This window comes from Trachinotus anak, unplaced genomic scaffold, assembly GCF_046630095.1.
Source record: "Trachinotus anak isolate AG129_WGS33_773 ecotype Australia unplaced genomic scaffold, CSIRO_AGI_Tana_v1 ptg000028l, whole genome shotgun sequence".
Taxonomy (NCBI): Eukaryota; Metazoa; Chordata; class Actinopteri; order Carangiformes; family Carangidae; genus Trachinotus; species Trachinotus anak.
Window position 1 is genome coordinate 4710427 of NW_027273879.1, and position 22624 is coordinate 4733050.

General features: G+C 42.7%; 1 protein-coding gene across 3 annotated transcripts in view; it reads left to right on the top strand.

Moving 5' to 3' along the window:
* Nucleotides 1-22624, top strand: part of cdk5rap2 (CDK5 regulatory subunit associated protein 2) — a 31866-nt gene continuing 9242 nt past the window's right edge. The window contains exons 1-37 of one of the 3 annotated variants that reach the window (XM_071466192.1): nucleotides 165-186; nucleotides 1174-1185; nucleotides 3381-3436; nucleotides 4634-4695; nucleotides 5457-5567; nucleotides 6075-6151; nucleotides 6309-6432; nucleotides 6798-6964; nucleotides 7059-7206; nucleotides 7449-7502; nucleotides 10439-10561; nucleotides 10663-10782; nucleotides 10933-11025; nucleotides 11249-11467; nucleotides 11594-11764; nucleotides 11911-12021; nucleotides 12102-12239; nucleotides 12368-12547; nucleotides 12681-12875; nucleotides 13000-13191; nucleotides 13424-13553; nucleotides 13650-13789; nucleotides 13888-14004; nucleotides 14138-14281; nucleotides 14398-14510; nucleotides 14640-14779; nucleotides 16453-16593; nucleotides 16699-16808; nucleotides 17011-17154; nucleotides 17672-17773; nucleotides 17855-18042; nucleotides 18128-18452; nucleotides 18575-20126; nucleotides 20312-20413; nucleotides 20862-21010; nucleotides 21584-21969; nucleotides 22107-22357. In XM_071466192.1, coding sequence (XP_071322293.1) covers nucleotides 3430-3436; nucleotides 4634-4695; nucleotides 5457-5567; nucleotides 6075-6151; nucleotides 6309-6432; nucleotides 6798-6964; nucleotides 7059-7206; nucleotides 7449-7502; nucleotides 10439-10561; nucleotides 10663-10782; nucleotides 10933-11025; nucleotides 11249-11467; nucleotides 11594-11764; nucleotides 11911-12021; nucleotides 12102-12239; nucleotides 12368-12547; nucleotides 12681-12875; nucleotides 13000-13191; nucleotides 13424-13553; nucleotides 13650-13789; nucleotides 13888-14004; nucleotides 14138-14281; nucleotides 14398-14510; nucleotides 14640-14779; nucleotides 16453-16593; nucleotides 16699-16808; nucleotides 17011-17154; nucleotides 17672-17773; nucleotides 17855-18042; nucleotides 18128-18452; nucleotides 18575-20126; nucleotides 20312-20413; nucleotides 20862-21010; nucleotides 21584-21969; nucleotides 22107-22357 — 6526 coding nt within the window. In that variant the 5' untranslated portion in view covers nucleotides 165-186; nucleotides 1174-1185; nucleotides 3381-3429. Of the gene's footprint in view, nucleotides 187-1173; nucleotides 1186-3380; nucleotides 3437-4633; nucleotides 4696-5456; nucleotides 5568-6074; nucleotides 6152-6308; nucleotides 6433-6797; nucleotides 6965-7058; nucleotides 7207-7448; nucleotides 7503-10438; nucleotides 10562-10662; nucleotides 10783-10932; nucleotides 11026-11248; nucleotides 11468-11593; nucleotides 11765-11910; nucleotides 12022-12101; nucleotides 12240-12367; nucleotides 12548-12680; nucleotides 12876-12999; nucleotides 13192-13423; nucleotides 13554-13649; nucleotides 13790-13887; nucleotides 14005-14137; nucleotides 14282-14397; nucleotides 14511-14639; nucleotides 14780-16452; nucleotides 16594-16698; nucleotides 16809-17010; nucleotides 17155-17671; nucleotides 17774-17854; nucleotides 18043-18127; nucleotides 18453-18574; nucleotides 20127-20311; nucleotides 20414-20861; nucleotides 21011-21583; nucleotides 21970-22106; nucleotides 22358-22624 lie in introns of all 3 variants that reach the window. The other 2 variants (XM_071466190.1, XM_071466191.1) reach the window with 2 other exon arrangements.

Consider the following 22624-nt stretch of genomic DNA (forward strand, 5'->3'; position numbering starts at 1 on the left):
GTGACGTTTACCATATCATGATGGCGGTAGCCTGGACTATTTTGAATCCCGTCCCGCTTTAAGTTTACACCGCGTCTGGTCCTTAAAATGTCACCTTGTCCTGGCGAGAACATACAATAACTGAACCGCTGTTATGGATTCTGTCGTGGGGGACGATGTGACGCTCCCCGTTGACATCAACGGAAGGTAAAACGACCACTAATAGCTAGCGAGCTAGCGCTAGCATGTAAGAGCGTTGCTGTACGTTACAGCTAACACACTAATCCTAACAGCGACTGGTTACCGCTGCAGGGGCCTTGACTATTAACTGGAGAACCACTCAAGTTGTTGTGTCTTAGATGTACAGTCTTACTTAATTAAGTTACGTTACGTTTATTTTCAGTCATTAGCAACATAAAGCTTATTCTGTAGTTTTTTTTTTTTATAACGTCAGGTTTCAACAGAAATGGCTCTTTTGTTTATTTCTCCTCTGGTAGTAACGTTAGGTTACCTGACATTTAGAGTAGGCTACCATTGGTTTCACATCTAAAACCGTGTTGCAATAGCTATCTCTGGTATTGTTTTTTTATTAAGGACTGACCAAAGAAACGCTGGTTACCCCGGTTCACTAATAGTAAGCTGAGTTAAGTTGATAACTGTCATCCTCAGGTTGATTTTGTGTCTGCATTAACATATTTGACTGACTATATGGGAAATAATGTTCTTACAATACGCAAAATGTTGGTTTCACTTACGAAATGCTTTTATTAAAACCAGCGAGCATTTCTACCTGAAAAGAAAAGTAGTTTTTGTTTCACTTAGTCAAAAAAACCGACAATAAATTAAGAACAGACCTGGGGAAATGACCCAATGCTTCATATAGAGGACCGCTGTGTCGATATCGGTACATTAAGCCTGTCATGCACACATTACCACTTGTTATTACCGTTATAAATCATATTCAGCTCATTGGATGTTGCTGTGATATTACCGCCTTTGTAGGTCGGCTTGTTGACCTGTCATCCAGAGAGTGAAAGAAAGCGGAAATAATCAGAGCCAGTTTTTCAGCGGGGTTCAGACTGCAGTAGCGACGTCTCCCTGCACTCCTTGCACAAAATGTGGAGTTAACATGTCATATTTGTTCTGTTTTGGCTTCTTTTTCCCCCCCGCGTCCTCTCCGTGACATGAGAGAAGAGTGTGATTGTGGTAGGTGAACCGTGCAACATTAGCCCTGCTTATATAGTGCTGTTGCTGCATAGTGTCCGCTGAATATAGCTAGTCCGTAGCTCTTTCTGCTCCGTTGAATAACTAGTTATATACCATCTCTGTGTTTAAGTTTGTACTGTCCTTGGTTTGTCCCCCTTTAAATCTCCCAGCCCAGCTGTGCTCTATGCACACACGGTCATCCAGGTGGTTAGCGTGCCTCAGTAATCCAAGATGTTAGCTGATATGTGTGGTGTAAATTACTTATTCGGTAATTCTGAAACCTGATTCACGTTAGTCTCTTAGTTTCAAAAATATGGCAATGTTGCGCACTGAGAGTCGCCTCACATATTGTTGTTGTTTTATTAATTACTGTAAGCGATATTTTTGTCAGCTGCTTTCATGTTTGTCACTAGCAGCTGAACAAAGTGAGAAAAAAGAGGAAGTCACTGTTTACAGGCTCTTACATTGTTTCCACTGGGTGCTGGAGGGGTTACTACAACTGCAGCTCTGACTTCATCTATAACACAGACAGAGATGTATTTTAATGTCAGAGGGTTTCATTTGTGACAGTTGCTATGGAAGTTGTTTCACTTTTTTATGTTTAGTGCCTATGCTCTTATCATGACTTTTGTTTTAGAGTGCTTCCTCCCCATTAACACAGGAAGAGGTTGCTTGGCATGTGAAACCTCAGTGATGCAATAATTGTCAACACGTTTTTACTGACCCTCAGCATTTTGTGGAGGATTATTGTGCTCTTAGTGCTCATGTTCTCCATGTTTTATTGTTTCATGAGGAATCACAGGGAATGTTGGATCACTTTTACGTTAAAGGACCTAATCACAAATCCAATTATTTTCAGTTGGCATTGTATGTAACATATAGATTCATGTTGGTTAACTTTGTAGTGTGCTGGGTGTTCAAGAAAAACAGAGAAGGGAAAGAGCTGTGTCATTATGATTTACTTTTGCAGTTGGACACCATTGAAGCTATAAATAAAGTGTAAATCTAGCCAGGATGTTCCCAGAGTTCCAAGAGTCACAAAAAGCCAGGAAAAAGATTGAAACAGGACGAAATGGACCAAGAGTCATATTTGTCTGACTCATCTAATTTTCTATAGAAATATAAAACACCAAATAGAAATGTTTCTGTTTTAAAAAGGTCTCAAGTGATGATTAAAACAAAACAAAACAAGACTTGTTTTACAAAGATGTAATTTTTACAGACATCCCCTAATATTATTTTATCATTTTACATATAGAACAATCTACTAAGTTCTATACACAAAAACATTCAACTTGTCAATATGTTGACAAAAAAGAGAGAAAGAAATATGGAGCTGCAGATCTTTGCTGAGAAATATACCAGAGAAGCAGCAGAGCCACTGTGCTTCCACTGCCAGGGGAGGTATGGGAGGAAGTTATTCAATGCAGGACATCATATTATTAGACACAAAGGTCGGGGTCGAGGAACATGAGCTTGGACTCAAATGGTTCATGTTTTTTGTTTGTGCTAGTAATTTCCCTCTTAGAACAGATTTGCAGGAAGAAATTTGTTCTTGTTTGATAACTGGCATTATTATATGTGCAAGTGATACGTTTGTGTTGTCTCAGTGTAGCTGATCTTCCTTTAGCGTCATTTTGATCCAGATGTGTGCTGCTGATGTTTGGTGCATTGTACTGTGTCTGTGAGTGACGCCACTGTCCCATCACTGTGTGATGCTTAGCTGATCAGAGCTACAGTAGTCTACTTGTCTACCAATGAAAGCCTTCTCCGTCCACTGGTTTGTCTGTTTTTCTCTCCTCCTGTCTCTCTGAACATGAGAGCTAGGCTGCCACTGGCACATGGTCTCACACTCACACAGATATACACACACACTGAGAAGAGGCTCTGCCAGAGTGGATGTAAATGAAGTAGCGAGTCATTCTTAAGCTATTTTTGGAGTGTCCTTAGGGCTCAGTGGAACTGGCCAGCGTGAGTAATGCATAAAGAACTCGCATTTGTGTTTTTCAAAAAGCATAATAATCACTGTATGTGTATACAATGAGCTGGGATAGGCAGCAGAGCTTGCTTTGGTTCCTGTGATGTTTAAAAATCTGAATTGTCATGTTAAATGTGGCTGGAATGTAATTGTGATTCTTTTTCTAAATATTCATAGTGATTAGGCTGCATCACTAACAAGATGATTTTGTCCCCAGCTGCAGACTGACAGACTCCATAGATGCTGGAGAATATTCCACAGACAGCATGACAGGTACAGTGCGACTTTCCTTTGTCTCTGGCTGTTCTTTTTCTTGCTCAGGTGTGAATCTCCCTTGTGTATTAATTAATACTGCTGCTGAATCGTTGCTGTTTCCTCCCACAGTTATGTCCCCAAAGCTGTGATGAGGGATTGGCTGGATGATCTTAATTAGCTAATCCCATTTCTTATTCACTGTCATACACTTTATACTCAGGGTTGGACCAATACACACAAGCTAGTAAGCAACTAATTTATAGATATAGGTCAGCATCTGTGGCTTTCTGTCAAGTCAGCTGTGTGGATAAAGCCATAGAGACATCCAGGCAAAGACTGACCATTGCGGTGTTATGATTGGATCTTTCAACTAAAAGTGAAATTGTTCTCATTAACAAATCTTTTAATATCTGGAAAATACACATTTTCACATTTTCTGAGATGATAAAAATTTGTCAGTTTTCAGAGATTTTACAGTAGTCTTATACCTCTGTAGCTATACTTTTGTGTATTTATGTATTAGGCTTGGGCCAATATTTGATATATTATCAGATTTCTGCAGAAACTTGGGAAATAAGGCCCAAGCTTAATTATAGAACTTGAATAAACTCTAAGGTCTCATTTCCATCCATGGCAGCAGGCAGCATCAGCTGCTCCTTCTGCTGTCTAGCGACCTGTCTTTCACTTTTGTTTAGAGCTTCAGTAACTCTGTCAGTACTATCAGTTATACTATATCCAAGAATTGAGACAGTAATGATTTTAAAGTGAGATCTAGATTTATGTTTATTAGCGTGCACCGTAGGCACGCAAAATCTCTAATTTGGAAATAAAATATACATTTACAAGCAACTGATACTGTGAGTTTGAAGGGTGATGAAGCTTTTCCTGTTAGGCCATCAAACTATGAATCAGGAGTCAGTGTTGTGAAATGTGTTGTTGACGAGTGTTACATGATCAGCTGTGGGCTGCTTTCAGCCAGTCTAAACATGGCAGTTCTCCAGGAATGGTCTCACCTCTGATGCGTCTTCGGTGAAAAAAGACTACTTTCTCTTTCTCTTCGTCTCTCTAAGATAAACAGACTGAGGAGAGCTGAGAGTATGAGTTCTTGTAATAACTGTTCTTGTAAGCAGAGAGGGCTCTTTAGGTCAGAGAGACTCTATTGTTCAGCAGATGTGACTCAAATGAGTAAACATCTAATACTTTGTTGTTTTACAGCTCCAACCTTCCCTGACAAGATGTCACCTATCAAAGCTCTCACCATGAAGGACTATGAGAATGTGAGTGATTTGTATCATGGTTTTATTTTGTATGAAACTTGTATAACTTTTTGCGATTTGCCTATTAATGTGAATGTAATACACTGAAACACTGAGCTTGTAAGTATGAGGTTATGCAGTCAGCTTTACCCTACCACCCTTATGATTTATTAAACCTGATCCCCAGACTGACTAAAACCAAGCCGTGCTGACCATTTATGGAGATTTAGTGATGAAGAGCGTTTGTAGGAGGAGGACTGAGGTGGGCTGAAGCCTATATTTCAGCATTTGAGTGGAATGCACGCTCAGATTTTTGGCTTGTGCTGCCTGGCTGGCTGCACGATTAGAGGTTTATGGAGGGGTCTAGACTTCTACCTCCTCCCTTTGACGGTCAACCCCAACCCCCATTACCAGATGTATGCTGTTCTGAGCCTGGAGCACAATGATGCACAGTCTACTTCACACACATACACACCCAAACACAGATACAGGCATGAAGGCCTCCCTTCATTTTAACAATAACCATACACATTGCCTTTTCTGCCATGTAAACATGTCGTCTTGCTTGTCTCCATTGATTAAGTGCTGCAGTGCTGTTACTCTTTGACCCAAATTATTTGTCTTAACCTTGTTTTATTATCATTGGATTTAACTAAAGGAAAGATTTCATTTAATTTTAACTTTTTTTAACTCAATATTTTTGTTCTATTTTATTTTTCTGTCTTATTGCTCAGTTATTTTCCTGATATTTATTGAAATGTTTTTGTTGCTTTAATCTGCAGCAAATCACAGCTCTGAAGAAAGAGAACTTTAACCTGAAGCTGCGCATTTACTTCATGGAGGAGCGCATGCAGCAGAAATGTGACGACTCAACTGAGGACATATTCAAAACGGTGTTGTATTTACTTTAATATACAAAAATGTGCATAAGCCTCTTTGTCTTTGTCATGCATATATGTTGCCCCCCACTGCCTCATGTTGCATGTGACTCAGCGTTTCCTACCAGGACTAAATGAGATCACAGCTTTAGCCACAACAACAGCTGGGTTTTGTTCAACTAAAATCCCACTTTTATGATCTTAGAACAGCCGTCTTGCCTTTTCATTGTTGTTGGTTTTTTGGAGTGAGATGTAAGCCCATTGGAATCTCATTAGGGTCACTTGTGTTTCTGATCTTCTCTTTTTTCCAGTGAATTTGAGAAGTGAAGTGTCATGTAAGAAAGAATTATCTTTATGTACACACTCCAAAAGAAACCTTGAGGTTTATTGAATTGGTCATATTAAGTAACAGTGCAACTCAAGAATCTCTATAATATCTTTTAACCGTTTGTGCCAGTGTTTTTATGATGACTCCAGATGTGTGACTTGTGCTATAATGGACCAAATGTTTTCTGTTTATAGAATATTGAGCTGAAAGTGGAGTTGGAGTCTATGAAGAGGGAACTGGCAGAGAAACAGGAGCTACTTGTGTCTGCATCGTAAGTATTGATCCCTATACAGTCCTACTGTGTTGAAGTTCAGTGTCGGCTAGGTTCACCTTTGCTGTCATTTTAGTTTGCAGCTAGATGTTATAGAACCCTAGCGATGAAAATGTATGTCCACACTAACCTAATCTCCTTTTGAATGTTTTTTTAGGAAAGCGCTGGAGAGTCTAGCTGGTCGAGAATCAGGAGAACCCCAGCGTGTGAGGGAGCAAGCCCAGAGAGAGATGGATTCACTTCGAGACGCATTTAACAAGAGGATAGCTGACCTGGAACAGGTGAACCAAAAAAATGTTTCACCCTAATGAACACTACAATTAGTCTTAAGTTTTTGTGTTGTCTCTCCAAAGTCATCATTGCCCAGGTCCCTGCTTTAGATCATTTGACTGGTCATATTAACTAAATTGCTAGTTTCCATTATTTCTTTCCTTGAATTAACACCATTGCCTAGTCTTATGTTCACTTTTGTTGGTGAGCACAATCTGCAGAGGAAAATTTGTCCACACTGTGATGTAATAGGACCTAGTATCTGGTATTCCAGTATGCAGCACAGTAAAAAGTTCTCCAGGGTTGGACACTCATAACAATGTTGGTGAGCATTACTTCAGAAGATGTCTCACTTGGTGTTTTTGCCTCTTGTCAGTCTTTGCGAACAGCAGAGGAAGAGGTCGAGAAGATGGCAGCCATTGCTGAACAGGAAAAGCGTAAGAATATTAACATGGAAAAGCAGCTCCAAGCCCTGGGTCCACCAAGCACCTTCACCCCTGTCCCAGTGCACGATCTGCAACAGACCCTGCAGGAGAAAGACAAGTAGGGACATAAGAGATGAGCAAAGACACATTCATTAATGTTTTTTCTTGTATTAAGAGCTAAGTGTTTCCACATTTTTCTTTGCTCACGCCAGTATTATAGAGCAGCTCAAGATCACTTTAAAGAACCAGGAAGCTTTGATCCAACAGAAGAAAAGTGCAGACCAACAGACTGATGCACCGTCAGCTGATTATGTTAAACAGCTCTCTGATCTCATCGCCAAGAAAGATCAGGAACTTGAGGTACAACTTTCATTCCTTGATAAAGATTTAGAATTTCCCTCTGTAATTATGCCAAAACTCACCAAATTATTTTCATTCAACAGAGCCACAAAAAGTTTAAGTCAAAACTTTCATGCTTTGAAAGTAAATACAGCCCATTCAGAAAAATGTATTTTAATTGCCACTTCTATTCCAGTCACTAAATTTAGCACTGATTGAAATATAAAAAGCCATCCGAGTGACCTTTGACTTTCTACCTTCAGGCACTGAAGGACGAGCTACATAGCGAGAAGGACAAAAGGCAGCCGGACCCTCAGGTTGGTGTCATTTGGATACTTCCTCTCTGAATCCGTGTGTTGTGCTATAAAGTACTACTGCATAGTGATCCTGACCTCTGGCCAACCACTTAGACTCTGCTTTTTTTGGCTTTTTTCCACCAGTCAATTTCTTGTTTTTATTAAGATCTTGGTTGTTTCAGTCATTCCCGCTGGGAGACTTTTTATCTCAGTCACTATCATATCTTTCTTGCCTCAAACCAAAAAGCTAACTCATTCAGAAGTGCATTAATGTTGGATACTGTTCAAACCCAAACATTCAAAGGCCAACACATGACCATAGGTCAGATTGTATTCTGTGCCAGAGTAGGCGGTGTCAACTTCAGAGGATTGTCTGTGTCTTTCTGTTGACAAAAGTTCTCCATGCTTTATGACTTTCTTGTTTTTCACTGTGTGCCTCCTGGTGCAGTTTTATTTTTGTTCCATGCCTCAGTAAGCTGACAGGGTGCTGTTGCTTTCCTATGGTAATCATGAGGCTTTAATGTGTTGTCAAATGTTGGTTTCTCAAAAGGAAGCTTGCATCATTATCAGTACTTGGTAAAGGAGGGAGTATGGAGCAGTAAGAATCGTCTCTGCTGGTGCTCCTTGATGATCGCTTGTTTTGCCTGACATTAGACATTGTTTGTAACGTTTAGAGTAATCTGTCAGTATCCCATAATCCTTTAGTAAACCTGCAATGGAATATTTTAAGTAATTCTTTTATCTCTGTCTTTGTATTCTTTTTATCAGTTACATTACATTCTGTGGGTCTAGAGGCTGAATATTATGACATACACTTATTAAATGCGAACTCTGATTGGGCTCATATGATGTATCTCAAAGTTTCATAGTCACTTTAGAAAATGCACAATGGGCATTTTGCAGTGCACTCTGAAAATGGTCATCAAAGTGTTATGTAGGCTATTGGTGAAAGTTCTGCGTAGCCAATGTTCACAGTAGAAAGCTGTTAGTTGGGCAGTGTCCATGGGTCTTCATCAGGCCTTGCCGTCTGGACTCAGGTCACGGTGTTAAGACTGGATTACCATGCTGTCTGGAGACAGTTCCTCTGAGAGTTATTTATGGCCATCCTTCTTTATTAAAGACAACACAACAGTGCAACTTATTAATGTTTGTCAGATCTGAGGAAACAAAAGACTTTGCGGCATGTAATGCAAAGGATTTTGAAGACTGGGGAAAATGTGTCTACCAGGAATGTTCTTGGGCATGACATGACTTCCAACAGCTTCTCTGTGACAGAGGTGTAATGGAATGTGAGACAGCTATGGTTGCCTGAAAACACTTCCTCTAAATTTAAAGATGATTTTAGATGCACTCCCTGTCCGGATGGATTATATGTCTATCTGGAATGACTGGTTGCTACAATCTTTACCAGTCCCCTGGAGAGAGACCTGTGTGGAGCTGACCTTCATACCTGATGTCCTCATGAAGGCATTCAGGAGTAGGCTTTCTAGAGATGGTCTGGCACTGGCCCTAACACAGATCACTGCAGCGGTCCTAGAGGATTTGATCTGATTGAATTTGTGGGGGAGAGTGGAATAGAGGCGGGAGCAGGGATTACCAAAGGCTTAGGGCTTACAGCGCTCTGCACTCTGTGCTTCAGTGAGAGGCTGATGCACTGAGAGAAAATGATAGATGTCTCCTCCATGGCTGGCAGGCTGACGACCGTTAGGTCACTGGACAGTTTGTATCTCAATGAGAGGCTTTTTGGACTTGTATTAAGTGGGAAAGTGTGAAGGATATAAGGTGCCATGAGGGACCCGTGTCGTATATGTGGTGTTCGTCTGGTCGGCAGCCAGTGTCGCTGGATCTTCAGCCCATCAGCACAGAGGAAGCTACAGATCATCTTGTCCCATGTGCTGGGCTGGGAGGTGACTCGTGATGGTCGTGGAGAGTTCCTCTGTGGGAAATGTGTTTTCCAGTTGGAGAAGGTGATGCAATGTGATGTTAACATCAGCCAGCTGCAGGATGAACACAACAGTCAGATCCAGAAGCTGCAGGCGGAGAAAGAACAGCTGATCCAGTGCATCGTTCACATCTACAACAAAAACAACCCAAACTCGGACAAGAATGACAGGGAGAGCTCCAGCTGCAAGACTCCACCCAGGTCCAGTGAGGTGGGCAGTCCTGAAGATGAGGTTGTATGTCAGCTTTCCTCTGAAGGACAGCAGTTCAGGGATATTGGAAGTGGTCACTTGGAGAATCGCATGAGAAGGTGTGTGAGTCTGGATAGAATTGTTAATAGAGAGGGATTCCTTGGTCGCTCAGGCCTCAGGAGCAGCAGGCTTGGATCAGGGGCATGGCTTGAAGGCTCTATGAAGAGCTTTGGTCTCCGAGGCACACGTCAGCGTTCACAGAGCATGTACTTAGACCTGGTCCAACGTAAGGGCACACTGCCTAGACCCGGATTCAAAGGTCTTTCCACATCCCTGCAGTCCCTGAATCGAGAGGTTTCCTCAGACACTCCTCCAGACCCTCCACCCAAACTAAAACTCAGAGAGCCCAAGGTGTTTGTTGCCAGACATGGTACCACTGGTGACCCAGGAGGAAATGTTCAGGCCAGAGCACTGCTCCACAGCTCCTCAAGTCAGCCGTCTGTGATCTCTGACTTGATCCAGCTCCTGCGCTGCATTTTCAAGCAACAAGTCTCTGCCCCTGCAGGGAGCCGCATCCCTGTCCTGAAGAGGTTAAGTACTGGTCATGTCAATCCCCGAGCCAAGCGCAGACATAGAGAGGCAGAATGGAAGTCTCTGCACGACCTTACAGAGGAATTTGATGATGAATACACCTCAGTCAGAGTGGAGGTAGTTCTGGTCATGGTAATGGTAACAGACAGCAGCTTTGTTGCTAAACATACACGCAAGTATTAATTCAGTTTCCCTTTCCCCTTCTGTGTTTGTGTGCTCTCTGGATTTGCTTAGAAGAAGAGTGAGGTTAGCCAATTGGAGTCCGTCAATAAGCACCTGACTGAAGAGCTCACACAGACAAAGAACACCAATGAGAACCTGACAAAAACTTTGGAGGATACCCAGAATCAGAACAAGGTATACTGTCTAATTGTTTCATTTTAACAAATGAATTTTTGAATTGAATAGAGAGGTTACTTTTATTTTTATAAGATCCTAATTTTATGCATTTTAAACAGACCCTGTCAGGGAAGTTGGAGGAGAAGGAGAATGAACTCAACTCAGAGAAGAAAAACGCTCTGAAGCGGGACAAAACAATCCAGGGGCTGAGTCAGGTCCTCAAAGAAAAGGAAAAAGAGGTAAGATTGATGCTATTTTCACAAATTTAATTTGTTGTGGTCATTGTAATGGCTGTTATTAAATGTGACAAGACTTCACCTGTCTGTGGTCTCACTAGTCTGCATTATGCAATGCTCCAACCTGTCTGTCTTTCTCTGTGTATTGCACAGATTGCAGAACTGTGTCATGAGATTGAGGACAGGGATGATGCTTTGGCCAAGGCTAGAGAGGCGGCACATAAAGCCCAACTGCAGAAATACCAGGCAAGCTCTGCACCTTGTTATCGAGAGCCAAACATTGACTCTGTGTAATAACGTAAATGTTATTACTAACCCCTTGCTCTGTGTGTGTTCTTATGCTATATAAGAGGTTAGGAACTGAATGTTTAAAAACATTAAAGAGAGTGGAGTACTTATTATCTCTCTTATTGGCAAATTCAAATTGCACTCTCTGTATAGATAAATATTTCTTGTATATCTTCCCCAGGGAGTAGAGGAACACCAAAACCTATTAATGGCAAAGCAGACAGAGCTGGCCCAACTCCAGGGGGAACACCATGCAAAGGTGCTTGAAGCCCAAAAGCTACAGCGTGCCCTGGACAGGAAGGAACAAGAGCTGGCTGACTTGCAGCAGACAAAGGACCAGCTGGAGGTGGAACTGGAGGACCTACAACAGCAGAAGAAGAAAGGAGACAAGGCCCTGAATGTAAGACAGCAGGAGGACAGTAGTTGTCAGGAGAATATTTCACTTTAGTCTAAATCCACTTTTTAGCTACCTGCTTCCATGCAGATACGAGCTTCTGTGTGACAGCGTTTTAATTTCCCCCTCCAGGATCTGAACAATCAGCTGAAGAAGCTAGGTGGTGAGATCGGGGAGAGGGAGAGCGCTCTGGAGCAGCAGTACCAGGAGCTGCTGGATCAAACCAAAAGGAAACTGCAGGCCCATGAGGTCACCATCCAGCGGCTCACATCCACCCTGGCTGATAAAGAGCAGCAGCTACAGGTGACACAACAACATTAAACATAATTTGGTCTAGAATCTGTATATAAAATCTTTTTGTGTGTATTAATGTTTTTTTTTTTCATTGAAAAGCCAGTATTGGATATATTCAATGAGTTTTTACATTATTTTCCCTTTGTGTTCATCAGGAGTACATAAACATGGTCAGAGACTTTGAGCAAAGCAAAAGCCCAGGGGGAAATGATAATGTGCTTTCCAAGCTGCGGCAAAGACTGAAGGAAAAGGAGAAGGCCCTGGAGGTGTGCATTCCTTCTGTGTAATCTTCTCACCATGGTGATTATAATTTGATTCTGACATTGTTCTGTTTGCTTTCTCACAGCAAGCGCTGGATGAGAAGTTTGCTGCCATAGAGGAGAAAGACAATGTGATTCACCAGCTGCAGCTGTCTCTAAGGGAGAAAGAAAGAGACCTGGAAAGGCTGAATAACTTGCTATCTCACAATGAGGAAACCATCAATGTGAGTAGCTATCACCTTAAAAAAAATCAAAAACTGAAGCCAAAAATTTGCCTTTTGTCTTTGTATGAAATGAAGTAGTTTTGGGACTTTAATTTGATGCATCTTTCTGCCCATTTCTCTCCTTCTAGAGCTTTGACAGTCTGATCAAGGAGAAGGATGTGGAGCTGCAGCATCTTGCAAACACGCTAAAAAACCTGCAGAGAGCTAAGCAAGATGTAGAAGATAACCTGAACAGATCACTGAGGGAGAAGGACTCCATCATCAGCCAGCTACAGCTCTCACTGGAGGGCAAGACAAAGGACATGGATGTTAGTTAACAAATGCTCACCCTCACACACCCTTTATATATTCAGATATGTTCCAGATGTGCTTGTGGGGGGTTTTCACCATTATTAGATGTTTGTGTGAGGAAGATTTTCCTAACTCTGACTACGTTTGTAGGAAATGGCCAAATCAATGCTGAGCCAGTCACAGACTCATGCACGTGACCTTGCCGAACAGATGGGCCAGAGGTTAAAGGTCACAGAGGCTATGTTGGCTGAGGCGGTGAAGGCCAGGGAAAGGGTGGTTGCTGACAATGAGAGCGCTGTGGAGGGACTGCTGGCTACAATTAGCAGCAAGGACCAACTTCTCAAGGTCAGCATTTAATCATGAAAACATTTTTAGTAGTCTCTGATTCATTTGGAGGAACTAAATTTACTACCCATAAATGTACTCACTCAGCCTCTCATTGCTTTTATCTGCTCGTTTGTCTGTCCAGGACTCTGCTGAGCGCTACAACCGCATGTTGTCTGAGCGTACTCAAGAGATTCAGGAACTGAAGAAGCAGCTGTCTGACAGGCAGCAGCAGCTTGCCAGTGCTGAGAAGCAAAGCTCCATAACAGCCCAGGAGGGTTGTTTAGAGACTGCAGATCTCAGAGCCCTGCTCGCTGAAAAAGACAGCCTCATCAACGTGAGTTCCTCTGGGATACAGTACAGTCACTCAGCTGTAAAATGTGCTTGACTTAGAAGTCAAACAAAGAAAGGAAATTAAAACTCCCAAAGAGAATAACACATACTCCTTTCCTCCATTCTGATGTCAAATTACTTTATGGCCTACCTGAAACCTGGTTTTATTTTTGGAGTTTAAGGTACTAGTTTTATATGTCTGAGTGAACAGACTTTATACTTTCATAATTTTGCAGAAGCTTCTCCAGTGTGGTCAGGAGAGGGACCAGTTTCTGGCAGAGATGAGGCAGAAGGAGGAGCCAGATCATGTGTTGGAGCTCAGACAAACTATCCAGATCATGCAGGAGAAGTTGGACGAGAGGGAAGGTAAGACCTTTAGACCTTTTAAACCTGCTGACTGGATATTTATAAGTTCGAATACATGTCAGTCCCACATCTGATTCTATTTTGTCTGCACTGAAGCTGAGCTGTCCAGGAGGAATAGTGAGGATAATGTGGAGAACATTCCACTCTCCAAGAAGACAGTCGTCATCCTGAAGAAGGAACTAGCACAGAAAACTGAGGCACTGAACAAAGCTCTGAAGGGGGAGAATGAACTGAAGGTCACTTGGTTATAAGCGTGTAATTATATCTACGATCTGGACTTTGTTGCAAACAAGTGTCTTTTTGTGTAATCCCCTACATTATTTTCTTCATCCAGATTTCACTGGCAGAGCTGCAGTCATTGCTATCTGAGCTGGAGGGTCGCAACGAAGGTCAGGCTGCTAATATTGAGTCACTGACTGCCACTCTGAAGACCAAGGATGAGATTATCAGTGTAAGGACCCCCCCATTCACAGACTCAAACACAGCAGCTTTGGATAAGGAGCTTTTCTTCTGATTGCATTTGAACTCCATTGCCTCTCCTGCAGCAGTCTGATTTCTCGTGTTTTGTTTTTGTCTCTGAGCAGGTTCTTCACGAGCGGCTCGGTCAGAGAGGGGACAGTCGGGCTGATCATACCCAGGATCAGGTCATTGGCTCTGATATGGAAAGATCATTCCCCGGGCTCCCACAAAGAGAGAGAACCATGATTGGTGGAGACAGCCAGCAGGAAGTAAATAAGCTTTACATGCTTTTTTGCTGAATGAAGTAAAAACAGAAAATGAGATATTTTATACTTAATGCTTTGACATTAAGATCATTGCACTTTTATTTTCTGTCTCCCTTAAGGCTTTGCCCAACCTTATAGCCTTGCAACAGGAGCATGACGCTCTGAACAAAGCCCTGCGAGCTGAGCAACAGCTCTACTCTAGCCTGGTCAGGACTGTGAAGGAGCAGGACAGGTAGGGATGATGGTCACTGTAACAAAATATCATTGCAATGAATGAGTGAAAATGAAAGGATTGTGTTGATTAGGTTAATTTTATTGATGAATAAATCTAACTTTGACCGTGTGCATGTGCGTTTTGCAGCGCCCAGCGTCTCCATGCTCTGCAGCTGGAGCTGACAGCGGTGCAGCTCCTCAGGCAGCAGCTAGAGGAGAGCATCAAAACCAATGAGGAGCTGAGGGATGACTTGGAGAGAGAGATACACAGAGCCAGACTCAGAGAAGGTGCAGTGCAAACACACTGGGTGGTAGATGACAATGGGGAGTGAGAGGAACAAAAAAGAAAATAGAAAAGGAAAGAGCATGTTTATGACTGAAGTTGGTAGAATGCTTAGGAATCAATAGTTCAGGAATACACATATCCATAGCTCCTAGTGTGTACACACACACACACACACACACACACACACACACACACACCTGTCCTCATTGTTCAGTGTGTTTACTCCAATAATACCTCCTGTCCTCCATGTCTCACTTCATTCTGCATGTACACCTGGCCCCTTCACTCCTCTACTTTGTGCACTTTCTGTTTGCTGTTCTTCACATCATCACCTCTTCATCTGCATGTCTTTGTTGCTGTCTGTTTTCTTTGTCACTCTTCAAATGTAAAGGCTTCACATTTATCCACACTGTTTCCCACTTTGTCTGTCCTTTATTAAAAAAGTGAATAAAGGCTGCTGTTGGCCTAACTTCTCTCTGTCTCTCACTGTTAACATGCTGTCTGCTTGTTTTGACTCTTCCATTAAAACGTTTGGTTGTCTGTTGACTGCATCACTTCTCTAGCATCCATCTGGTTATTAATCCAACCATCTGTGACATGATTGAGATTCAGTTGCATAAGCAAGTCATTATATAACAACTTAAAGAATGGCGTTAAATGTTCTCATACTGATATAGAATGACAGAGTATCCTAATATTGATTAGCTCCCCTGAAATTGATGATAAGAAAAAGTACTAAAGTTATTGTCTCATGACATCACATAGCTAATGTAGTTAGTGCTTTGGATGTAGTGTGACATCAGGACGCAGCTCTGAGGCTGATTAAAAGTGTCACTGTACGTTCAGGTAGTCGTCTAAGCCAAATTACTTCAGTGTCTGTCCACATGCATGTGTGCTTTCGCCTGTGTGCATGTCAAGTGCATGCTCATTCCCCTCCCCTTTCTAAACAGGGCCAGGTGTATAAATAGGTCAGCTGTAAGTAACAGGCCTGTGGCTCACATTCACATTGAATGCCAAATAGATGTAGCTACAGTAATTACCACTGACGAGGTTTATATTGCTTGTTTTGGTTATATAATCATTATAATTTGCATATATACATGCGTGCTATATGTAGGTTAACGCATAAAAACAGTGATTATATTTTTACATTATATGTGTGTGTGTGTGTATATGTTTACACACTGCAGCCTTTTAGGTAATTCAATTCCACTACAAGCTTACCTGACTGTCAAGATTCATAAAATTAAATCACAAAACATATTCCCCTAAAAGCAAATCAACCTGTTTAGTTTACATTCATTCACAGATGAAAAGTAACATTAGATTTTTTTGTTTTTTACATTGAATTTGGTCAGTCATATAATATCTATATGATATATGTAGATATATATCTAATATCTATCATAAAATATAGTCTTATATAATATCTTATTAGTCTTATATAATATCTGTGCTTCTGGACCAGTTTGCCAGGGTTTTTTTATTGCTGTGAAAAAATTCTGCAATACAAAGTCACACAAAATTTTAACTAGAGATGGTACAACATGTGGATCATCAGAGTGAAAACATTCTGATTTAACTATTCTGAAAATATCTTTATTGCACTCTAACATTGGTACTTTCGTGTCATGCAGAGACATGGCTGTGGGTAACCATCTGTGTGTCTCCTCAGGTATGGACCACATTGATCCTAAAGAGCTCGAGAGCATGAGACATCAGCTCGAGGATGCACAGCGCTGGAATGCCTCTCTGCAGGCTCGCTTAGGAGCCATCCAGAACCGCGGAGGAGGGGTTGGTGGGGCCAATGATGGTGGTACGACCAGAATAAATACCCAGATTTTACATTCCAATGTGTCCAGCAGCAGTTTCAGCAGATGGGATCCTTTTTGTGACCATAATATTTTTTTCTGTGCTTCAGGTGACACTTTGAGTTTCATTGGTGATCAGACTTCCTACATGAGTATATGTGTGGGAGAGGAGCAGGATGACAGCTTATCTCTACTCTCTCCACAAGAGCTGAAGCAGAAGGTAAATTCCTTTTCAAACTCATAAATCTTTTAAAAAAAAAATGTTCAAGTGTTGTTCTTTATTATTATATAAATATATGTTCTTGTATAAGTAATTAATAGTATCTACAATGTTAATTAGTTGGCCACATCTGTCACCAAAACCCTTAACACTTAGCAGGAAGACAGACATGAATAAAAATAAATGTGCTTCTGTGCTTTAGGTGCTGGAGTTGCAGGACTGTGTTAACAAACTGCAGACTTTGAACAACGAATTGCAGGGCCGACTGTCACTATTGGAGAAGTCAGAACGTGAGGCTTACAACAAGGAAGACAAAGACGTGGCCAGCAGTAGCCCCTGGAAACAGGTTAGAAGACACAAAAGACAGCAGTACATGGAGGGAGTTGAGGCATCAAAGTTAATTTCCTAAACCTTACACTTTTTTTGTAATTTCTCAGCAATATATTTGTACAGTATGTCCACATTTAGAAATTACTTGATAAATCATGTCTGAGTCATTGTCTAACATCCACCTTTAGTAGCTCCTGTCTAACCTTTGAACCTACATCTTGACCTCTGCTCTGTCTAGCCTGTTACTAATGTCTCTTTACTTTGTGGAACTATGTGTCTTATTTCTCTAACAAGTGTGTTTCCTGTCTGTATAGTAGAAGATACCCTCTTTTTCTGTCCTTCACCTCTCCTAACCACTCCCTGTTTTTTTTATCTCTGTGTCCCATGAAATGGTCTCTCTTCGCCATGCCACATTAGACACGTCACGCCATTCTGCTGTTGCTGTGCAGTGTTTTATGGATTCTGTTCCCTCATTAAGTTTTTCTTTTACCGAGCCATGTGTGTCATACTCGCCTCCCATCCCATTACTCTAGCAGCTAGAGAAGACGCCGGAGACACAGCCTGTGGCTCACAGTGACAGGATGCATCACCCTGGTAGGGATAAAGAGAGCCAGACAGACATCAAACTAGGACAGGTATGACAGAGATGAGCATTTATTAAACTTTGAAGAGCTTTTGAAACTTTAAATCATATTTCTGAACCATGTTGTTTTTAGATGGTGTCTGGGAAGTTGTTGGGTGATGAGAGTATGGACAGTGGCCTTGGCCAGAGTAGAGAGCACGCTCAGTCTGGCAACAACACTTTGGACACTGGAGAGAGAGATTCTAGGGAGAAGAACAGAGATGTAATGGCACTTAAATCCCTGCTGACTGAGTGTGGGGCTACATCAGTCTCACACCTTAGGTGAGTTTTTGTCTTCAGCAGTGTCCAGATACTCCTTATTTTCAATGTAAAACTCTGTAAACTAATCACATTTCTATTATTGCAGAGAGACGCTGCTCAGACTTAATGCAGAAAATGTGGAGCTGCGGGGTCTCCTGAAAGAACAAAAATCTACTGAGTGTAAAGAGAAAGAGAGCACGGATGCCTCAGGGAACAGCAGTGATGGACAGGCTGAATTGAGGCAGAGTATGGAAACACTTCAGGTCAAGAAGTCGAAGGAGAAGGGAGAGAAGAGCTCTAATGAGGTGTCAGATGGGGAGACCCCTGTCACAACAGACGTAATTGTCAGCACTGCAGAGGAGATGGAGAGTCCACAAACTACAAGCCAGTCACACAGGAAGAATGGAAGAGAGGATGTCACAAAGCAAGGGGTAGGTTTTAGTTTTATACAGTAGTTACACAGACGCACCACATGACTGTCTGCATGAAATCTAAGTCAGTGTTCTCAATATCTGCTGTTCTTTGTGTCCTGTTCTCTTCATTTCCGTTGCAGGCTGGTGTCAGATCTCGCCTTCCTGTTCCTGTAAGACTGAGAGTGGAAGCCAGCAGCAGCAGGCAGCCTGTGAGAACTGACGCACTTCAGCAACTTCATTCGGATGATGTCTATGGGTCTGACCAACAATTGCATGAAGAATCTGACTCCCCTGCATCACTCCAGCAAAGCACTTCCCCTTCTTCCACAATTAGATATTCACACCGCAGTGGCAGTCTAGTAGGACCGGACGAGGGCTCTGAAGCCGGACACAGACTGGATAACACCCAGACTGACTCTGCTCTTTTCACTCAGCTGGAGCTCCTCCACCAGGAGTGCCAGGAGAAAGAGGCCCTGATCAACAAGCTCAGTGAGCAGCTTGCTGATTGGGAAGAGCTCCACGCTCAGCTTCAGGAAAAGGAGCAACTTAATCGCCAGTATGTGGAGGCCTTACAGGCTGCAGAATCCACTATTGCTTACCTGACAGCCTGCAGTCTGGACAGCCAGGGAGGATATGGGTCACACACCAGTTCGGGCCCAGGTTCTGCAGGTTTGGATGCTGCCCTACACAGCAGATGCATGGAGCTGCAGAAAGCCCTCCAGGACAAGGAGGAGCTCATCAACCAGCTTACAGAGCTTCTGAACATGGCAGAGAAAGCCATCACCTCTTCTGACAGCCAAGAAAAGAAGCCAGAAATCAGTGATCTTTGCTTAAAGATAAAGGACACCTTGCAGCAAGTGGATGCATTTTCAAACAGAGAGAGCCCAAGAGGTGTTTCTGGACACAGTGACGATGCTATGCAGGAGTTGCAACGACATGCAAACTCTTTGCAGGAGGCACTATGGGAGCAGAACAGGCTCAATGCAGAGCTGCAGGAAAAACTGAGAGCTGCAGACACTGCTGCACAGGAGGGCTACAACAGTAATAGTGCTGCCAAGGATGGTAAATGTTCAAGGCAGATAGCAGCAGAAAAGGAGTCAGAGCAACACCATGGAGCAATGGGAAGATTGGATGATGCTAGTCATCTAAATCAGGAGATGACCAAAGTTCTAATGAACTGCCTTGGTGCAACAGAGTCTGCTGTTGCCTCTCTAGCAGAACACTGTACAAATCCTGGCTCTTTGACTTCTGCTAGATCATCAGAGATCAGCACTAATCTGCAGATAAATTTAGACAAACTTCAGAGAGCCCTGCAGGAGAGGGAAGAACTGGGAGAACCCACCCAGCCAGCAGCCAAATCCAGCAGCACTCAGTCCACCGCTTCAGCCGGAACAAAGGGACAATGTCACAGAGAGCTCCATCAAAATCTCTGTCTCCTCTACAAGGTCTTCAGTGATCTCTCCCACAGGATTTCAGAGTTGCAGGCTTCCCTACAAGAAGAGAGGGGCCGGAGAGAGGAGAGTGAGGCCCACAGGACAGTGCAGGATGGCAAGGGACTACCACCAAGTGTTCAGACTCAGCTGGAGGCCCTCCATAAGGCACTGAGGGAGAAGAAGAAAGCATGTAAAAACCTGGAGGCAAAACTGGCCACTGCTCTTACTGAAACACCCTCCCCTGAAACTGCACGGAGAGGTAAGATGACACATGCGGAGGTGCTTGCTTCAGCAGTTCAAGTTTGTAATAATTATGTGACCATGTGTAAAGTTAAACACGTTGTGAATCCAGATTGATCAGGATGACCATGAAGGAGAGAGACAAGATTCTGTACATGTTAAATGATTTCTTCCTAACTTAAACTATATTGCCTCCAATGCCAGCTCTGGAGCAGGATGACAAAGGCGTGCAGGTGGATTTGCAGGACCTGGGTTACGAAACCAGTGGCAAGAGTGAGAACGATAGGGAAGAGAGCAGTAGCACAGGTAGACGGCCTCTGGACAGACTCTGCATGTCTGTCTGCTGAGGGGACACTAATCTCAAATGTGGATAGATGATTCTCTCTTTATGTCTGCATGAGGACTGAACAAAGGCAACTGTAACACTGTCTCTCACCTTCAGAAATGTTTTCTGTTTGGGTCTCATAACCACACAGTCTCTCTTCTGGTTTTAACCTGGTGTTTCTTGGCACTATTCCCAAATTTGAATGGGCTGTCAATATTCTGCATTGACAAATTCTTGCATGTTTCCACTCTGAAGTTTGGGAATGTCTTTCCAGCACTTATCAACCTTTCACTTTTATTTCTTGTTTCACGCACGGAAACTCACAGAAGTGATTTTATTTCCACATGGCACTGTCACCTTTTGTTTTCCACAACTTCTGATGTTTTTCTGTTCCTTATTTGACTGTTACTGTGTCCCTTATGTTGCCAGATCTGGAGGTCGGTGTGAACCCTAGTCGCAGTGCCTCTAGCCTGCCTTCCCTGCTGAAACATGAACAGGCCACCTTCTCCTCTACTGAAAACCTGGACTCAACCTCCAGCACCCCATACCCCAGCTCCCCAGCGCTCAGCTCAGCCAAGGTATTCGACCTATTGTGCTCTAAACCCCCCAGCTTAACAACGATTGTCCAATCATACCTCAGCAACTGTGACTAGGTGCAGAGGTTCAGCCAGGTTGTGGATTTCTCCACAAGTTAAGCAGTGTGTGTAGGGCTGCAGTGTATATAGATATAGATATGTTTATATATTCTGTATTTTAAGTTTTCAGCCTTTCCAAAACCAAAAATACAAATGTTAAAGCGGAAGAAATGCATTAAACAGTGTGTTTGTCTCCTTGAAACACCTGCTGCAATAATTAGCACGAGCTTACTACTGTAGTAAGTGAGCGTTACTGTCAAGGCAAAGGAACACAATAACTAACAACGTGTTTCTAGAGCTATAAGTTATATTTTAAAAAAAAGTTATTTTCACAGCTAGCAGATCTACAGTATGATGATATCCCAGGATGCTACTTCTATATCAGTGTGGGCTAACATTAGCAGCTCTGTCCTGTTCTTTACTGTATCTGAGGAATAGCTGCTCTAAAAGCTATATAACCCAAACTATCAGCGTAAACTGATATTTGGATTTTATTAACCTCACATCTTTTTTCAGGTCAGTCTGAAAAGCCTGCAGGTCTATGATGAGTACGGTGTTTCTGAGGACCCTCTCCAGCTCCAGGCACAAGTCAGAGAACTGAAAGCCCAGCTGGAAAACCAGACCAAACTCATCCTCCAAATGCAAAACCTTCTGCGTAGGAATTCTCTCTCTAGTGACCTTGCTGCCAACATCTCTGAACAAGAAGGGAAACAGAAGGAGGACCATAGCCAGGATAGGAGCTACAAAACTGGACAGCTAAGGGAGAAAAAGGAAGGGGAGAGCCAGTCGATGAAGGATAAAAGCAGCCGTCTGAATATGGAACTGGAAAAAGAGAGGACCCTGAACAGAAGCACAAGTGAACAGCTGCCACAGACCCGCAGCCGCTCTACATCACCTGCCAGGTCTTTTTCAGTGCATTATCAATGTTACGCTCTTTTTTACGCTGAGTAAAAGCTGCACGGTGGTCCTAAATCAAATCTTGACTCATGCCGTCAACTTTGGTGTTTGTTCCCTCCTTGCCCTCATTCTGTCTTTTCAGACTGGACTCCCTGGTACAGTCACAGGCCAGGGAGCTGTCACAACTGAGGCAGCAGATCAAGGAGAGCCGTAGACTGGGAGCCCTGCAGCGTCGGCAGCTGGAGGAGCTGAGCAAGGCCTTCAAGGAGCTGCTGGAGGCCAGCGAAGTTGACTACTACATGGGAGAGGTGGTCAAAGAGCAGCTGGACAAGAGCCTGAGTCTTCTGGACAGGCTGGAGGGACGGCTGGACAAAGGTAGCTGCTGCCTTGATGGTATTTGCATTTGTTGTCTTTTGAGAAATGTTGCTAATCAGAATCACACTGCACAAACGCACTTGATTATTTTATATTATTGGTTTATGATACATTAATTTACCAAAACACACACACACACACACACACACACACACACACACACACACACACACACACACACACACACATATACTTGTACTTCTATCTTTGTGAGGACACTCATTGACATAATGCATTCCCTAGCCCCTTACCCTAACCTTAACCATCACAACTGAGTGCCTAACC